This window comes from Drosophila biarmipes, chromosome X (assembly GCF_025231255.1).
Source record: "Drosophila biarmipes strain raj3 chromosome X, RU_DBia_V1.1, whole genome shotgun sequence".
NCBI lineage: Eukaryota > Metazoa > Arthropoda > Insecta > Diptera > Drosophilidae > Drosophila > Drosophila biarmipes.
Window position 1 is genome coordinate 5,613,145 of NC_066611.1, and position 17,647 is coordinate 5,630,791.

General features: G+C 44.4%; 3 protein-coding genes and 1 long non-coding RNA gene across 10 annotated transcripts; 2 read left to right on the forward strand and 2 right to left on the reverse strand.

The window, feature by feature from the left end:
- On the forward strand, window positions 1-2,090 carry LOC108032982 (39S ribosomal protein S30, mitochondrial). Its single transcript, XM_017107059.3, has 2 exons — window positions 1-572; window positions 829-2,090. Exons 1-2 carry the CDS (start codon window positions 112-114, stop codon window positions 2,042-2,044), a joined length of 1,677 nt encoding a protein of 558 aa, XP_016962548.1. The 5' UTR covers window positions 1-111; the 3' UTR covers window positions 2,045-2,090.
- Window positions 2,091-3,653: 1,563 nt separating this feature from the next.
- LOC108032981 (rhophilin-2-A) lies at window positions 3,654-8,696 on the forward strand. 6 transcript variants are annotated; one of them, XM_017107056.3, is made up of 12 exons: window positions 3,654-3,735; window positions 5,044-5,265; window positions 5,446-5,562; window positions 5,619-5,746; window positions 5,860-6,013; window positions 6,094-6,552; window positions 6,609-6,765; window positions 6,829-7,082; window positions 7,578-7,707; window positions 7,774-8,096; window positions 8,154-8,306; window positions 8,372-8,696. In XM_017107056.3, the coding sequence occupies exons 2-12, from the start codon at window positions 5,149-5,151 to the stop codon at window positions 8,573-8,575; spliced, it is 2,196 nt and encodes a 731-aa protein (XP_016962545.1). In that variant the 5' UTR covers window positions 3,654-3,735; window positions 5,044-5,148; the 3' UTR covers window positions 8,576-8,696. The 6 variants fall into 6 exon arrangements, with proteins under 6 accessions (XP_016962545.1, XP_050742125.1, XP_043949039.1 ...); XM_050886168.1 differs by having other exon boundaries at window positions 3,679-3,766; XM_044093104.2 differs by having other exon boundaries at window positions 3,682-3,865.
- A 415-nt stretch (window positions 8,697-9,111) lies between these two features.
- LOC108032985 (E3 ubiquitin-protein ligase RNF185) lies at window positions 9,112-11,258 on the reverse strand. 2 transcript variants are annotated; one of them, XM_017107062.2, is made up of 4 exons: window positions 11,118-11,258; window positions 9,721-10,330; window positions 9,469-9,635; window positions 9,112-9,402 (listed from the first exon to the last, which is right to left on the reverse strand). In XM_017107062.2, the coding sequence occupies exons 2-4, from the start codon at window positions 10,284-10,286 to the stop codon at window positions 9,302-9,304; spliced, it is 834 nt and encodes a 277-aa protein (XP_016962551.1). In that variant the 5' UTR covers window positions 10,287-10,330; window positions 11,118-11,258; the 3' UTR covers window positions 9,112-9,301. The 2 variants fall into 2 exon arrangements, with proteins under 2 accessions (XP_016962551.1, XP_016962552.1); XM_017107063.3 differs by having other exon boundaries at window positions 11,178-11,237.
- A 2,526-nt stretch (window positions 11,259-13,784) lies between these two features.
- On the reverse strand, window positions 13,785-17,606 carry LOC127010926 (uncharacterized). The gene is made up of 2 exons (XR_007763838.1): window positions 17,343-17,606; window positions 13,785-14,387 (listed from the first exon to the last, which is right to left on the reverse strand). It is a non-coding gene; the product is annotated as an uncharacterized LOC127010926 (long non-coding RNA).
- Between the last annotated feature and the right edge of the window lie 41 nt (window positions 17,607-17,647).

A 17,647-nucleotide genomic window follows, 5' to 3' on the forward strand; every position in this document is an offset into this window, starting at 1 on the left:
GCACGGTCACACTGCTCTCGATGGCAGTGACATAACCTCTCTCCGCTTATTGTCCGGAGTAAATTGTATTTTTCGAAAACATAAATCGCAACTTGCGTTTGGGTTGGCGAGATGTTGAAGCTGAACCTCGTGAACCAGTTGCGAACGACGTACAAGCGCTGCTTGGCCGGACAGTCGCTGCAGGCGCAGCTGAGTCCCGCGGATGCGGAGCCGGCGTACCCGGAGATTCGGGATCTCTCCTTCAAGGCCCGAAAGCAAAGAGAGGCTGCCGACTGGCATGAGGAGATCCGCCAGGTGCCCACGGTGGAGGAGAAGTTGATCAAGATCAACATGCCCCGCTACTACGGCTATAAGGTGGTCGACTTCAACGACTCCAAGATCCCCTACAACGCACTGCCGCTCACGCAACACTATACGCGCACGGTTCTCGAGGATCTGGATGTGGCATCTCCAGCTGCATCGCCGGAGGTCGCTGACCAAGCGGACAAAAGCATAAGCAGCCAGGACGCTCTGGTCAAGGCGACCCGCGAGGATGTCATCGAGGCGCTGGAGTTCGCTCACGACTACTACAAGTGGGTAAATTTGGGCCCACACCGAGCTCTCAGCTGAATCCCTGCCTAACTGTCTCAGCTACAAGTTTGGAATACAGCTATGTACTCCCAGTAATCTCTTTAAAGCTCCCTTTCCCGGGGACAATGTATTACATTTGAATTTCAACAGACTATTAAAGTTTGTTGTTAAAACAAACTCAGTTAAGAACTCGGCTAGGCCTTATTTAAACCAACAACACTCTGATATACAATAAATGCCTTTCCTTACCAAGCGCAGGCACCTGGAGAAGCTGCCCAACTCGGCGCAACCCAGCGACGTTGAGCGTGAGCGCATCCTAACGCAGATCATTGTCGAACAGCTGAACAGGACACTGCTGCAGGCTCTCAGCGAGGAGTACAAGCACCTGGAGGAGGCCGAGGTGGACTACAATCCACGGCACGAGGCCTTCTGGGCGGTGGGCGGAGTAGATCCCCCCAAGAACGTGCAGAACTCGAAGAAAGGCCGCGAGTGGCAAAAGGATGACGCCAACGAGAGCATTGACCGGCTGGTTCAGTACAGCGGAACGCCCTACCTCTCCCTGCGCCATCGAAAGCAATTGTCGCCCTGGAAAACGCCAGCCGAGTGCGAAGATCTCCAGCTGAGCAAACAAATCCCGCGCTTCAAGCACGACCCGCGCACACTGGGCTACAGCACCAAGCACCAGCATGCCACCAATGTGCCGGGCTATTGGCCCAAAGGAAACGAGCACAATTTTGGACTGATCTCGTTCCAATCGAGGGCTCACCTTCAACTGCGACCCAAATCGTATGGAGAGCAAGATCTGCAAGAAGCTCTTCACGCTCTGGCGATTAAATCGTCATACGCTTGGCTCTTGGCCCAGGCCAACTACAATGGCTTCAACACCTACAACGAACTGACCTACCCCATGAACACGCAAACTGTGATCACCAACGGCAGGGAGTGGAGCTTCTACGAGTATCAATTGAACACCCTGCTGCTGCACGGCCACCACCAGGAGGAGAATCCGCGGGTAAACTTCTGTCGCGGAACGAAGCCCCTGCCGCTGTACGCGGAGATTTCGTCGAGTGGCAAGTGCGTGGATTTCAACGACACCACCCTGCGTCAGCTGCTCAACTTCTATGCCAACGTTCCAACCATTCAGAGGAGTATTGGGGAGCAACAGCCTTATGTCTCGTCCGACATCACCGCCTATGAGAACGCCGAGCAGCGCGAGTTTATAAGCAAAACCTTCAAACACCTGGCCTCGAACCGCCCGCGACACTTGGAGCTACCTGAAATCTACCTGTGGGAGAAGTTGTACAAGATCGACAACAAGAACCGCGCCATGGAGGCGAAGCGTCGCTTCTTTGAGCTGGACATCAATCCTTGGCGGCGACCGCTCGATCAGCACGACAAGGAGTACGTGCCACGCGCACTCCGACCAGGCGTACGAAAAAATCAAAACAGATTCAAAAAGACGTACTACCCTTGAATAAATAAATAGAAATTAACATTTCGAAAGTTAAACTTGTTACAAATCGCTGCATTTTTAATTCGGTGATTCGGCGGATCAAAAGCGGTCGATAGCGAAACAGTATAGCCCTTTTATAGACCTTGGTGCCTAACATCTTCCCCTGAGTATGTATGTTTTTAAAGCTTTGTTAACTTTAAATTTATTTGCATTAAAATTGTTGTAAGTTTTATTTTTTAAATTTAAAAAGGTATTTTTTATTTTATCCAAGTCGGACCCTAATATCTTTAGCACCAACAATACAAAAACCTTTGGATTTTGGTTACATTATTTGTTGTTTAATTTAAAATAGTAAATAAAATAAAACCCGAAATACGTTGTGTACTTTAAAAAAAGTATTTTTTGATTGCACAAATAGTTTAGTTCTGGTAAATATGAAACAATATATTTTTTTTTCCTTTTTTCCTTTTAATTTTTTGTTTATTTTTAATTTTTAAAAATGTAATGTCTTAAATATGTTAATAAAATCACCTAACAGAAATCTACCATCATTAAGAATAAGATATCAGAAACTTATACTCCTTATATCAAAAGCTATTATTTTGTATAATAAATATAAAAAAATACGATTTAGAAGAGCCATACATTTATTTATATATTAAGTAAACATTATTTTTTTATATAGTAAGTAAACATTAAAACAAGTAGCTTTTAAAAAGAAAGACTATTAAAACCAGTAAAAGTGTTTAGTAAAATTGCGCATAAAGGGCGTTATAAAGCTTGCTATAATGTTGGCTACTTTATAAAAATATATACATATTGTAAAGGCTACAATATATATTTTTTATATAGAAAGCATTATTTCTTACAAGAATATCAAAAATGTGCCTATTAGACCCAATAAACTATTTTTTAGTTAGGAAACCCTCCTATAGAGACGTTATAAAGGTGGTTAACGTTTTGGTAACCTTATAGACGGTTCATTATAACGATGATCACAATATATATTTTTTACACAGAACCCTATAATTTCCTATTAGAATTATCAAATTATCGTTTAAACCCAACAACGGTATTTCCATGGTTAGGAACCCCTCCCAAAGAGGCTCCAAAAAGGTGGTTAACATTTTGGTAACCTTATAGATGATTCATTATATCGATGATCACAATATATATTTTTTACATAGATACTTATAATTTCTTACTCGAATTACCAAAAATACGTGTTTTAAAACCAGAAAACGTATTTCCATAGTTAGGAACCCCTCCCAAAAAGGCGCTGTAGAGGTGGTTAACATTTTAGTAACCTTATAGACGGCATATTATAACAGTGATCACAATATATATATTTTACATAGATACGTATAATTTCTTACTAGAATGATCAAAATGCGTATTTTAACAGCAAAAAAGGTATTTCCACACTTAGGAACCCCTCCCCTGAAAGTTGGTTAATATGTATATATTTTACACAGAACCCTATAATTTCCTATTAGAATTACCAAAAATACGTGTTTTAAAACCAGAAAACGTATTTCCATAGTTAGGAACCCCTCCCAAAAAGGCGCTGTAGAGGTGGTTAACATTTTAGTAACCTTATAGACGGCATATTGCGAAGGCCCGACGGTGGTCACACTGGGCCCGAGTAAATAACCAGTTTTAGACTTTACGGTGGCTCGGAAACTCGTACCTGGCGCTGTAGTGGTCCGAAGGTAGCAGCAACCTGTTGCCTCTTTTTTTTTGGTAATAGTGGAAAGTGTAGTGAGGAGCAGTCAACATAGCCGATATAAGGCTGAAATGCCGTCGAACCAGTGCTAAAACATTACGATTGCGCTTATAAATGTATGCAAATGCAGTGGCGCTCTGTGGGCAACCTGGGTCTTGTGTGTTTTCCATCTTTTTTTCGTGGGCTTGTTGAAACCCCCCAGTTCGTACTCCCCACAACGTAAATATATGTGTATACAATAATTATGCCATAACAGTACCCCCAAGTATGCTACTGATGATGTGGAGCACGGCGGATTATCATAGGAATATGTCGTAGAGCCGGGAGTTCTGGAATTCCAGAGCCAAAACAGTCAGAACAGTGGTGAAACCTCCCCCACCAACCCATGATATGTGCCCGTGCCGTGGGCCTTGCGCACTCCTCGGTGAATCGCGAGTGCCCGAGATCAACATAGAAAACTTGACCGACGGGACGGGCTGCCCAGGTGTGTGGCTCGAAAGCAAAACAAGAAGAGCTCACAAGCCCACAATTAGCCAGGAAATCGAACGAACATAGATCTCTATTGTTTTTCGGGGGCTTTGTTTATCTGCTTCGGTGTCCCAGAAACATCTTCCAGCCGAAAGTCGACGCTCCATTGGCCCAGATACCTCTTCGATTACAAGTTCTGGCTGGAATACCTTTTTATAGATTAGCTTTATCTTTCTGTAAACAATAAAGTGCACCACCTATGACTCACTTGCGGGCGAATGGGTCTTTATGATCTCCAGTTATTTGTGTTACGTCCGTAATTGTTCCACAAATTGCGATTCGGATTTTCAAGTTTAAAGTTCCTGAAGTGCTGCTGCATCATTATCTAAGCATTTGTGTGTCTTTTTCACGGCCCCAGGCCGCTTTATCACGGTTATGTCGCGCTGATAGGAATAGATCTCCGAAATTATGTGTTTGGAGCTGCTCTAGTGGTTCCCGAAGTCAGTACCGTTAGGGACAAACTATGTGTTGACCTCCTAAGGCCGAAGAAATGATGTTCTATCTGCGTGTGTGCTGTATAGAGCTGTTTCGGTGGTTACACCATTCATAACTCGGGAAGGGTTTAACAGATCTTCAGATCTTGAAAGAACCGAATAAATACAAAACATCACTTCTCGACTACAATACCAAAGATTGCCTGAAAGGAGATTATTTTAATAATAACTGAAGTATAGAGAGAGCTTATTCCTAAGATCTAGGAAAAGTAATTGAAACATAGTGTTCCCCATACAATACAACAGACTATTTAAAGAAAGCTTATTTCTAGGAATAACAACTGGTTTAGTGTTTCCCAAATTAAATATTATTAAAACGCACTGGCAGCATAAACAACCACTTTGTGGCAATTAGAGGAGTCCAATTGGATCTCGGAATGTTCAATCCTGGAGCCATGGATGGAAAAGACGACGAACTGGAGCCGAGGGCGGGGAAAAGTGAGGAGAACGAGGATGATGAGAAGCTGAACGAATTATCGTTCTGTTTTGTGCGGGTAAGTGAGCAATGCGAACGAAGTCCCTATTATAATAGTTTGTATCTTGTGATTGGAAACCCATTATGATTACACCTTTATGTTAGGTTATTTCTCCCATTCCCCCCTCCCAAAAGAGATGCCTTTCCAGCAAAGCCAAAAACTAGTAATACCAAAGCTTATGAAAACCATATTTTCCAGGGCTCAGATCCCAGAGCTGCCACATGTCGCAGCAAACTTCAGAACAAGCGCTGCAAGCTGAACAAGGAGATCAACAAGGAACTCCGCCTGCGAGCTGGGGCCGAGAACCTGTATAAGGTGGGTGCCCTAGGGCTTAGTTAAAAAACTCCCATATCAAACGACCTGCTTTTCAGGCCACATCCAACCGCAAATTAAGGGACACAGTGGCCTTGGAACTCAGTTTCGTCAACTCCAATTTGCAATTGTTGAAGGAACAACTGGCTGAACTGAATTCCTCGGTGGAAATATATCAGAGCGAGAGGTGAGATAGGCGTTTTCCTACTACCAACTGACCCATATAACCCTGCAACTCCAAGAGGCTTAAAGTTCCTAACCTATCCCAACATTATCTATCCACACAACAACGATGCGCAGTCAAAACGGCATAATGCCCATGATACCGCTGGGCCTGAAGGAAACCAAGGAGATCAACTTCATGGAGCCCTTCTCCGACTTCATCCTGGAGCACTACAGCGAGGAGCCCTCGATGTACATAGATGCCATAGCGGATATGACGGATACGAGACAGGTAGGGGCTAGGAGAAACTTGTGCCCATGAGGTTCCACCCACAAAAGATATGATATCATGCAATCGCCTTTGCCGTGCAGGCCTCCAAGACCCCATCACGTGACGCCCTCGGGGTGGCACTACTCTTCCGGTACTACAACACCCTGTACTACGTGGAGCGGCGTTTCTTTCCGCCGGATCGCAACTTGGGCGTGTACTTCGAGTGGTACGACTCCCTGACGGGCGTGCCCTCGTGCCAGCGCACCATCGCCTTCGAGAAGGCCTGCACCCTGTTCAACCTGGGCGGGATCTACACCCAGATCGGCGCTCGACACGATCGCACCACCGAGCGGGGCCTGGACCTGGCGGTGGACAGCTTCCTGCGGGCGGCGGGGGTGTTCCGGCACATCTACGACACCTTCACGAACGCCCCGTCGATGGATCTGAAGCCGCAGGTGCTGGACGTCCTCGTCTCGCTGATGCTCTCCCAGGCGCGAGAGTGCCTCTTCGAGAAGCTGCAGCTGCAAATCGAGGCGATAGGCCTGTCCGAATTCAGTTGCGTAAGTATCTCCCTGCTTTTGGATACAGTAGATACCCTTCCTAGCTATACGTTTAGTCCGATTCGCAGTCGTTTCGGGACCTAGCTGGCGAGGCCGCCCAGATATCGCACGAGTACAATGAGATGCACAAGAACATCCAGGCGAACGACACGCACACCTATCTCCCTGAGTGCTGGGCTGGTCTGGTGCCCGTCAAGGCGGAACTCTACAAGGGTAGGGATTTGAGATATACATTTAAACACAGGACATGCTACATCCTTCCCTTTGTCCCCTTAGCATTCGCCCACTTCTACAAGGCACGCAGCATAGATGCCACGGACGAGATCAAGGCCTCCCAGTTGCCCCCTCAGAAGAGCCATGCCAAACTGTCGACGGAGTCCTTCATTGGCAACTCCCAGGAGGTGGAGTCTATCTATGGCGCGAGCGAGGAGGCCGCCACTTCGATCGCCAACAAGCTGGCCCACTTGAAGGAGGCGCTGGCTAGTATCGAAGAGGCCCAGCGTCTGCAGAGAATGTGCCGGTACCTAAAGGTAAATGTAATATATGATAAAATATAGTATGAAATGGTAGGAAATTGTATGGTATAATATGATATGATATCATACATATGATAAGGTACAAAATGGTATGATGTAATATGATAAGATATGATGTGATATGATATAATACGATATGATATGATATGATGTTATGATATATAATACAGTATTATATACTAAAATATAAAATACTATATTATATTATGTTATATGTACAACAAACGTTATGATCTAAAATTTCTAAGGATAAGATGGGTATTCCACATTTAAGTGTTTAAAGGTAAAACAAAACTATTATCCTAAGATTCTAAAAATCGAAATATTCAAAATGGGTAAAGTTGTCTCGTTTATAATATAAACTGTATACAGATCACAGAGATCTTATGTTTTAAATATAATGTTTGATAAATGATATAATTAATATTAATAAGGTCCCAAAAGGGAGAAAAAAGGTATCCCCCGAATTAACGATCTTTCCCTTCGAAGAACAAGGCATCGCTCACTGAGGTCATGAAGGAGGTGCACTCCAAGTCGCAGGAGGAGTTCGACAAGTTCAGACTGCAAGCCTCAGCGAACAACATCGAAGAGGGCGACCTTCTAGAGCGAACAGTCGAAGGTAACGCGAATGGGTTTGCCATGCATAGAACACTTTCATAATCACTATCACTATCCACACAATCAGCTGCCTCGAAGTTCACGTTATCCCTGACGGGACCCGACTTCACATCGCACAAGGTGAAGGACCCCTTCAAGCGCCTGGGACCCATAGCAATATTTTCGGCGCGACGCCACTGGACAGCTCCACGTTGTGTGCGCCTGCAGAAGGGGTCTTCTTCGTACCACAAGGTGCCCGCCAGCAATAGCAAGTGTTCGTTGGACAACGATGACGAGGAACACGACGCGGGATACAATCTCTACAAGGAGGAGTTCGAGAACTTTGGCTTCCATGTGCGCGGCGATGCGCCGGTGATCATTGCCCACGTTGAGATCAATTCGCTGGCAGATGTAAGTCCGTCCTCATGTATCCCAATGGTCTTGTTAACCACATTATTCTGCTTAAAGCTGGGCGGCATCAAGGAGGGGGATTTCATAGTCGAGATCGCTGGCATAGATGTCAAGTGGTACTCGCACCAGCAGGTGGTCCAGCTCATACAGTCCTGTGGCTCCACTCTGGAGCTGAGAGTCATCACTCCCATGGATCGCAACTACTTAAAGGTTGGTCTAGGAACATACACATATCACAAGTAGCAGCGACTCTAATGACTTATATTCACCCTTAGCCATTGTCGTCGAAGGGCTCGTTGTCCACGCTATCGGCGGCCAGTTCATCGGGCATCTCCTCCGGATTCCCCAGCCCCACGAGTATTGCGGCCAAGCCCAAGCTTCATCTGAAGACGTCGTCCAGTTCGCGAGGCGCCGGCAGCGTTTCATCCAGTTCGTGGAACCCCTTTCGGCGAACGCCGAGCTTAGCTAAAATATTCTAGGTAGCGACCAGTTTTTTCGTGTTTCTTTGCTCTTAAGGCAATGGCCATTTCATATTTAATGAGAAGAGAATGTTGTGTGTTAATGTTAGGCAATAAACTTAATTATTTTTTACAATTTCAATCATGCATCATGTTCTGTAAATTATATATTCATATTTAACTTCCTAACGGTTGTACGGATTAACTCAGTCTTCTCCCACCAAGAAATAATCTTTTAAATATTTATTAACCTCAACACCTGCTAAGAATATCTGATAACTTCCCCAGCCAACTGTCTGTGTCCTTTGGCGGCATGTTTGTACATAAATGCAAATAAACATAAGCACCTTTTTTATTTTTTATTGAGTTTATTATATGTATATATATATTTTTTACATTTTTTGACAACTACTTTTTTACTAAATCAATGCGATCCGAGAACATACAGAAGAAATGATTTCAAGATTTGTGTTGAGAGTCGTGGGGCCCGCGAACTTTTTGAAATAGTTTGGGTTTTCGAATGCCCATCCAATTCTCTTTACAAATCCAATTTGAAGTACAATTTCAACCGAAAAGTAGTCAATTTATTTGAATTAATTACACCAACGACTTTCACCCCAACATGTTTAAGATTATTGTTGCTTTAACTGGAGGATACTGCAATATGATTACTTCGGACGCTTTCCGTACACAATTCAATACAAGTTCTTGTTATCGGTGCAATGCTTCTTATGCGCTCGCAGATTGCTATGTGAAAAACAGCCATGCAATGCACAGAAAGGCCAGATACAATAAGAGCTTGGAAAGGGTCTGCTCGTCCTCGTATTGCGTTGTGCCACGATTAGCAGCTAAAGGTTAGACGAATGTACAGAAAATGGTTAATCAAGCACATACAGAGGGGGAGATTGACCTACCAGCAGGACGAGGTTCGCCGAAATTTAGTGAGGAAGTGATGAATCCAAAGGGAAAGGCGCCAATGCCGAACGACATGTGAAAACCGTCGCCGAAACCAAAGCCTGGGAATCCGGGAGCGGGATCTGGTTCTGTACGGTGGCCAGCGGGGCGCGGTGGAACTTTGTTTCTAAAAGTACGAGCAATGTATAAACCAGTTACAAAATATTTCAAATCTTGGATTATGATGTATGATATAGCTGGCTCCAACCTACCGAGGATCTTCCTGGTGTGTGCTATTCCTTCCGTAGAGCGGTATGACCTTGTCCTTGTCCACAGCCGCCTTGCAGACGGGGCACAGCTTGCGGTTGGGTCGCGTCAAGAGCCACTGGTGCAAGCAGGGCCAGCAGAAGAGATGGCCGCACATGCTGACCACCGCATCCTTTGCCGTGTCCAGGCATATATTGCACTCGTACAGCGATTCATCGTTCTGCTCCTTGTTCTCCTTATCCTTCTCGCTCGACTTCGATGCACTCTCAGCGCCAGCGGACATGGTGCCAGACTTCAGATCGGCGATATTGCCACCGGACAGGTAATCGCCCGTAAAGGAATACGATGTGCTGGATGTGCTCGCCTCTGCCGTCGAGTCAGAGGAAATCGAGGTGCCGAGCGGGCGCAATTGACTGGTGGAGGACTCCTCCGCCAAGGGCTCTGTGATGTCCCGCGTCCAGGCGATCTTGTCGTAGCTTACGTTCTCGGGCAAAGTGGTTGAGGAGGAGGCGGAGGCCCCGGCCGATGTGGTGGGCAGCTCCGCTGACTTGGCCGCTTTCGGCTCTTCCATGCTGGGCCCAGGATGCTGATGGCCGATCGAGTTGAAGCTTCAGGCTGTAATGGATGAGAGGGAATGGGATATAGAATATGGGTCGTTATGAGCATTTTTTATTTAATAAAACAAAGGGTAGATAAAACCGATAGTCACTGCCTTATCTGCCCCATCAGATTATCAATCTGATTAGCCTTGCGAGGCGTATAAATACCAGCACTTAATTTAATTAAATATTTTGAGCGCAGTTCTGCGCGTCCCATAGCATTTAGCATTTTTCCGTGCAGGCTGGGAGGGGGTGGCGCTCATAGGTACGGAGCACCACCCCCTGAAGGGCGTACCTGCCACCTTCTTTGGGGGTTTAGGGATAATGCATTTACCAGGCCCAGCCGAAAGCTGCTGGAAAATGCCAGTTGGCAGGAATCGAAGTGGCTCACCAGCTGGGTAGCCCCATATATACCTAATAGGCATCCATACGTGTTACTCAGAGGTACATATGTGTGCTTTGGGGTCGGAAGAGACAGGTTCTACCTGTTACATACCCCCAGACCCACTAAATGCACCCCCTAAGCACTACGTGTAACTGCCCTCCGTGTCACATGATGTTTTCCAGCGCTCTACTCGGCAGCCCAGGAACCTGTGGGCCTATTTACTTCTTGTTTTGGTCACTCCCTCGAAACGTATTTACATGGCATTCGAAAGCAACCGAACTTCCACAATTAGCAGCTACATACATCGCACAGAATGAGCTATCGAAGTTACATTGCAAGTGTATTGTTTGCAAAACCCGACTTGTTTGCTCTCATTCTCTTGTTTCCTTCTCCACTCCTCGCCCCTGCTTGTACTTGCCGTTCTGGGTGTTAGTATTTCGAGCAGAAGCTTGTTTTCAAGGGGGCTGAGCAGAAGTACCAGTTGTGTTGTGGTTAAATTGGTAATTTATCAATTGACGTCTTAACACCTCAAAACAATTGCTATGACGATACCTGGCCGAGGCCGATAGACCTTTACCCTATCGCTATTCCACAACTATCGGTGGGAGTAACACCCCGACTCCACTGCGGCAGCGTTCACGGTGGCGTTCGATAACGAGCGACACTGCGTCCAGCCTGCGCGACTATCGATAGGTGCGGGCTCTTGGCTTTACTGCAAAAGCTCCATTGTTTATAGCCTCTGCACACAGCCACTTTAGATTTTGGTGAGAAACACTATTTTTTTAGAGGTCTTTCAAGCGATGTCCATGTCAATTCTTTTTTAATGTTTTATAGGGTTTATCAGTTTAATTTGGTATTCAGAAAAGTGTTCGCATTTAGGTGTTTTTTTTGAATATTTACTTTTTTTTAAACATTTTTATCATATTTTCTATGTGGTTCATCAGGATTATTTGGAATTATGAACATGATAAATTTTTTTAAAAATTGATTTGTGTAAGCCGAGATAAAAAAAAAAACACTAAAAACTGAGCATTTTTGGCCAAAACCTAAATTACCCTTGAAAAATATGGGAAAATAAAAAAAAATGACAGAAATCGTTAGCAAATTAAGCAAGCTGTCCAAAACAGTCGTTTTTTTTTGCTGTACGCCTTGGATTGGATAAACTGCGATCAAAAAACAACTTAAAAAGAAATTTTTTGGCCAAAAACTGAAATCCAAAAAAAAAGCATGATGGACCCCATTAGAAAATATTAGAATATTTGCAAAAGATCCTGATGCCAACCTTACAAAAAATCGAAGACCATTTTTCCGCCTAACAAAATCGGAATACCATTTTTCCGCCATAAAAAATCCGTTTTTTGGCGTTGAGCTCGTTGCATCATTTCCATTTGACCTTTTTGAATTTTTGCAAAAACTCCTGATGCGCTCCTTACAAAAAAAAATCGAAAATGGGTAAAAAAATAAATTTCCCTTAAAATGATTGGGATCGTTATCATAGCTAGTAAGCTGCTCAAAACAGTCGGTCTTTAAGCTGTACGCCTTGATTTGACAAAACTACAGCTGAAAAACGGGAGGGAAAAGTCGTATTTTTGACTGAAATCTGAATATCGTATATTTGACAAAAATCAGAATATCATTTTTCCGTTTTTTGGCTGCAGCAAGGAAAATATACGTCAGATCAGCGAATGTCATACCTCGTTGCTTAATTTCCAATCAAATGAAATCTGAATATCGTATTTTTGACAAAAATCAGAGTATCATTTTCCACCATAAATAATCTGTTTTTTTTTTTAATTTTCCAATCTAATTTCTTTAAAATATGCGTATTTTTTACTTTTCGTTGAGATAGGTGTTTAAATAACCTACAAATGGTAATTTAAACAGCGAGTATTTTAAATATATGATTAATTCTAGGTTTGAGTCTACGATACTAAATGCGTGGGTCAACTTCAACTCATAGGTTGGTGTGTTCGCTAACCGCAGGAAAGGTTGCCTACTGTTAGGCGCAATCTGCATTGAATTCAAGTTTTACAGTCATTGCATAACACACCGAAAAGTTGGTTTTATTAATATAAACATTATTGGGAAGTTCAGCAAAAAAAAATTGGAAGCTTGGGACATTAGCTGAACTGCGAATTCAATCTGCACTTATATAATAGTTAAAATTTTTCATTTAGGCCAGTATTTAACCGTAAAAGGTAAGTAAGTTCTTTAAATGCTGCGATCATCAGTCGACTTTTTTCTGGCTTGCTTTAATTTTATTAATTATTATTTGTTCGTTTTCTAAGTCAATTTTTAATGTGTTTGCTTTATGTACTTCTTGGTTTTCAAAGCATATTTACATTCAGTTTACAATGCTGCAAAATTGCATATTGATTTTGTTATTTTCAATTGAGATGGCTCTTTGCCTTAGTAGGCATAGCTTATTTATTTGCTATATTTTCAGTCTGCTCAACCTCAGAAACTGATTTTATTTACTAGTCAACTTTGGTTGAGATCGCTCCAATATGATTTGGATTATTTCTTAGGTAAGCAAACATTGTTTTGAGTGCACAGATCTAGTTAACTTCGGTTGAGATAGCACATAGCATTCAGTAGACAAGCAATTCGATGTGCTATATCTTTCATCATATTCTTTTTTTTATATAATACGTTTATGGAACAATATAGTTTACTATACAAAATTCTTTGTATAGATCATTTTAGATGCTGTACTATGTAAAGATAGTTTATCTTTGCTGACGTCGAGTGGTTTGTGGATTCCATGCACTGTTTCCTGATGTCATATTCCGCACATTTTCCTTTTCGATCTTAATGTATCTTAATGTCGCACTCCACTGAAGTGCACCCATCACTTAAGTATGTTCCCTGCCCCAATAAAACACAGTTGTTGTTTCACTCGACTTAAACCTCTCGTTTAATCTGGCAGTTCAAAAAAGATGTAATATTCACTTGAATCCCGAGCCGATCCTCAAGGAAATCCACACGGAATTCGGAAGGCAGTGCTCCGCAGAAAAAACATACTTTGTTTCTTTGTGAACCGGCTCAGGCGTATAACAGTTCCATTATACTCTTTTTCTTTGGGCACGTGGTGAAGATTCGTATAACGTTTCCACACATTTTTCATTACTTGCGTTTCTTTTTTTGTGTTTATTTCATTTGGCATACATCTTTTCAGAACTGCGTACAACGATGACCAGCAAGTTTTCATATATATTTTTCTCTTTTTTTTCTTAATCTATTGTTAGTAAATGTGTTTTAGTTATTTTTTTTATTTTTCTTCTTTCTCTTTTTTTAATATCTTTTTTGAACCGCGATCAAAGCGTTTGCCTTCAACACGGTTCATTATTTTCGTTCTGCGCAGTTCTCAAATATTTTCTTTGTTCCTGTTTCGGAAAACGTTTCAAAACCGCGCGTTTTCTGACGCATTCACCGAAACAAGAACTGATTTGAGTTGACGAAGATGTGTCGTTGTGCTTGGTGACTTGGGTTTAAAATGGGGTTTTCGGAGTTATGTGAAGGCACAGGGCATGCACAGCTGGTTAGGGATGGTTGGGGATTTCAAGAACTGGGGTTACTGGGGTGGAACACACAAAAATGAAACTGGTAGTACTTTTGAAGAGAGTTTTGGTAGGGATACAGCAGGGAAGCTGAAAAAGAACAGGTGAGTGGCTCCTCCAGGGCGGACCTGAAAGTTGGTACAATATGGTTATACAAATAATAGTAATATCTTCTTTTGTGTTTGGCGGCTTGTTGAAGAAGGACTGGATTTCATAGGCTCTATACCTGCTTGCATATCAAGTTCAGGGGAAGGCAAAAGCTTGGTTAGAACTCCCTAAACTGCAGGACATTGGCATTCGGAAGGTTCAACTGACCAGAAGCTAAGGACTAAGCACAATGTTTCAGCTCAAGCAAGGCACCAACGGAATGAAGATGACTTTCGGATGGAAACTCTAGTTCAAGAATTAGACAGTAGTGACAGTTTTTTGGGAAATTGTTTGTAAAAGCCTTCTAGAAATCGCCCTGAGCAAGGGCTGTATAAACAAAAAGTCAACTGAAAACTTTGGCTCCGCGAGGCTCCAAGTTTCGTCTCTGTTCAAAACTCATCTGAAAGAACACAGCATAGAAATAGGTTAATAATCAGGGCCAATAGCTCAATAGCTTTTGCTCTGCCCCCGGTGGAAGCGCTTTGCCAGTGCCCAGTAGTAGGAACTTTATTTTTTAACAAGCCTTTGTCCTAGGTTCAAGCGAATACTCTTGGTCTTCAGCAACTCAACTGCTGGTCGAACGTTTGACCAGCACTTAATTCGCTTTTTTTATTCACATTTTTGGGCTCACGAAGCGCCCGATTTAATCTTGCGTTTTACGAGCATTTTTAGTTTTCTTTTTTCGCTTTACTTCCGACCGGCTTGTACAGCATTTCCATAGTTATTTCTTTTTTAACTTGTTCGTTTTTTTTTATAGGTTTTTTATACAGGCTTTGCCTGGCCTGTCTCCCCTAGCTGGGCACCCACACAACGCTCTCCAAGGATCGAAGACAAAAACTCACCTCCTGGCAGTGGATTTGAGGGCTTTTTCAGCTAATAAACTGATTAATTGGCTGCAAGCAATGTTCGGTTAGTGGAAAACCATAGTAAGTATTGAAAGCAAAAGCAAAATGCCCCTGGGGCGATCTCTAGGCCTTGGCTAAGGGACTTTACATGGGATTAGTTAGACCAGACTGATTCTTGAGTTGGAATTCATTGATTGTGGCTGTGGTGGTGAGCTCGTTTCGTGGCCTGGCTTGAGTTTCAAAACAGTGCTGAAGTATGCAAACGATATAAGAACTTGGTTGTAATGTCCCTTAGTCGGTGGGAAAACCCACTTGGGCTCCTTGCCGACCTCAAGAACCTATGCAGCGGCAGTTTCTTCTGGGCGCAGCTTCTTGGCTTTCTCGATCTAAGTGAGGGGGCGGCATGGCGTCCGATTCTACAGGTCCCTGCAACTAACAGCCCAGTACGTAAACCCCCTTAAAACTCCGATGGTTCCTAGGGCAGTGATAACTCCAAAGTTAAGCCATCAAATTGAAGAAGATTTTAGGACCCTGCAATACAGCTCTTTAAGGACCAGCAATGGACTTTGATGGACTGTGAGGTGGTTGAACGTTACGATGACACTTTGTAAAGCTTTAAGGGCGCATGGCCCTGCTTTTGATAGGTTTCGGTTGGGTTTATAGGGCTGCTTTATGGGTGGTTTATAGCGATTCTTCACTCCTGGCTGGGCCACTCTTCCCGGTTCGGCTGGTCTCTTCCGGGCGGAGCGGTATTCGTGAGTGCGGTTTGTGCTTTGAGCTCGCCGAGGGATGCCCCTGCGTTATGCGCACCTTTCGACGCGTTGTTTAGTGTTTATAGGGGTAATGTTGCTTCACCGCTCTCTTTCGGGCCCTGCAATCCGCCCTATGGCCGTCTCGCTCAGCCGCTTGCGATGCAAACGCCTGGCCAGCGCGCAAGAGAGAGGGATGGAGAGAGGGAGCCGTCTCTCCTTGTCTACAGTGTTGTCGTCTCGCTCGCATCCGCGTGCCGCCACTTGCGACCAATAGAGGTATGCGTACGCGTCTTCTCGGAACACAAGTGGCGCCAAGCGAACGCTCTGGGGATTTTCTCGGTTCTTGGCTCTTTCGCTCCGGTCAGACTTTTCCATCGCAAGCGTTTTCGTTTCAATTCTTCCGGGGGGAGTGATTCTCCGCCCCGTCGTTGGTTGGGCCACAGGGTCTGCGCAGGACTGCAGGGTTGCGTTTATACGGGCCCGTCCGCTCAGCTCGCCGCCGCTCAAGGGGCACCACTCGCACCGCAGACGCTCTTCGGGGCAGCCGCGTCTTCTTCTCGAAGACGCCACCCGGAAGAGTGGCAGCTCAGGCGGCGAATCTCTTAGTCTTGAGAACTCCCTTTGGGTACTTCATAGCTTGATGGTTCAATGGGGCGATTTCTGGACTCGAAGCTGCGTTACTGGTCGCCGATATTGAGGGAGAGAGTGTGGTGTGGTCTTTAAGTTGGGGCTGGGGAGGCCCGGAAGTTGCCACTGCCGGTGGAACACATCTCGGTCCCGTTGCGTCGCGTCTGCAATAGGTCACTTTCTAAGCTGATTTCGCCTCTAAAAAATATTTGGCACTTTAAAAAAAATGTAAAAAAAATGGAGTGCACACTTTAGAACTCTTTCGGGCAGAGTTTCCTGCGAGAAGTTTCCACTAGGCCATGCCGCCGACGACTGATGATCGATGAAGCGGCGGTGGCAAGACGTAGCCTCGGTTGCCCGAGCCTAGGCCTCGGCCTCGCCTACCTGGGTCCAGTCCAACCCCTGTAAGCCGTTTGGGTTCGGTTCCCAGGGGTTCTTATCCTTTGTTCGCAGTGCTCAAGGCTACGGTCTGGTTTTCGGAGTGCGGCAGCTGCAGGCCAGTTTTTCGCGTATGTGCCTGCGCTTGCATTCCAAATGGCTTCCCTGGGCCACTTCTTGGGAAATTTGTGCAGTGCTGGCAATGCCGCTCCCTACATTTTCCTTTACACGCCGCTTTTTGGTTGATGAAACAACCCGAATTATGCAATTTAGCTGATTACACGAGGTGTTACGGCGATTCTACTAACTAGCTGGCTGTGCTCTAATTTTTTACCGATTTTTCTGTATTCTGCAGACAGAAGTTCAGCGGAAAGGCCCTATGACTACAACTTTTCTTCGGTGACTACGCACATTGAATGCGGTCGGTGAAAAAACGACGGCCATCGGGGTTGCCCAATTGTCCGGAAAGGGGGCTGCCTACGCCCCTGCCTTCCAATATCAGCAGACTTTTCGAGAATGCTGCCCTGGTCCACAGCTAAAGTCACTTACAATCGCTCAATGCTTGGCCTACAAACACAACTAACAAATACTTAAACTGTTTTACCTTAATCGATCACTTTTTAATTGATTTTGTTTTAA

Excerpts from the sequence above, each read along its gene's own strand:
- LOC108032981 (XM_017107056.3), top strand. The coding sequence starts at position 5,149 with ATGTTCAATCCTGGAGCCATGGATGGAAAAGACGACGAACTGGAGCCG. Across the intron at positions 6,766-6,828 it reads CAAGGCGGAACTCTACAAGG|CATTCGCCCACTTCTACAAG; the intron begins GTAGGGATTTGA and ends TTGTCCCCTTAG. Across the intron at positions 7,708-7,773 it reads TCTAGAGCGAACAGTCGAAG|CTGCCTCGAAGTTCACGTTA; the intron begins GTAACGCGAATG and ends CCACACAATCAG.
- LOC108032985 (XM_017107062.2), bottom strand. The coding sequence starts at position 10,286 with ATGGAAGAGCCGAAAGCGGCCAAGTCAGCGGAGCTGCCCACCACATCG. Across the intron at positions 9,636-9,720 it reads ACACACCAGGAAGATCCTCG|AAACAAAGTTCCACCGCGCC; the intron begins GTAGGTTGGAGC and ends TCGTACTTTTAG. Across the intron at positions 9,403-9,468 it reads CGGCGAACCTCGTCCTGCTG|CTGCTAATCGTGGCACAACG; the intron begins GTAGGTCAATCT and ends TCTAACCTTTAG.
- LOC108032982 (XM_017107059.3), top strand. The coding sequence starts at position 112 with ATGTTGAAGCTGAACCTCGTGAACCAGTTGCGAACGACGTACAAGCGC. Across the intron at positions 573-828 it reads TTCGCTCACGACTACTACAA|GCACCTGGAGAAGCTGCCCA; the intron begins GTGGGTAAATTT and ends TACCAAGCGCAG.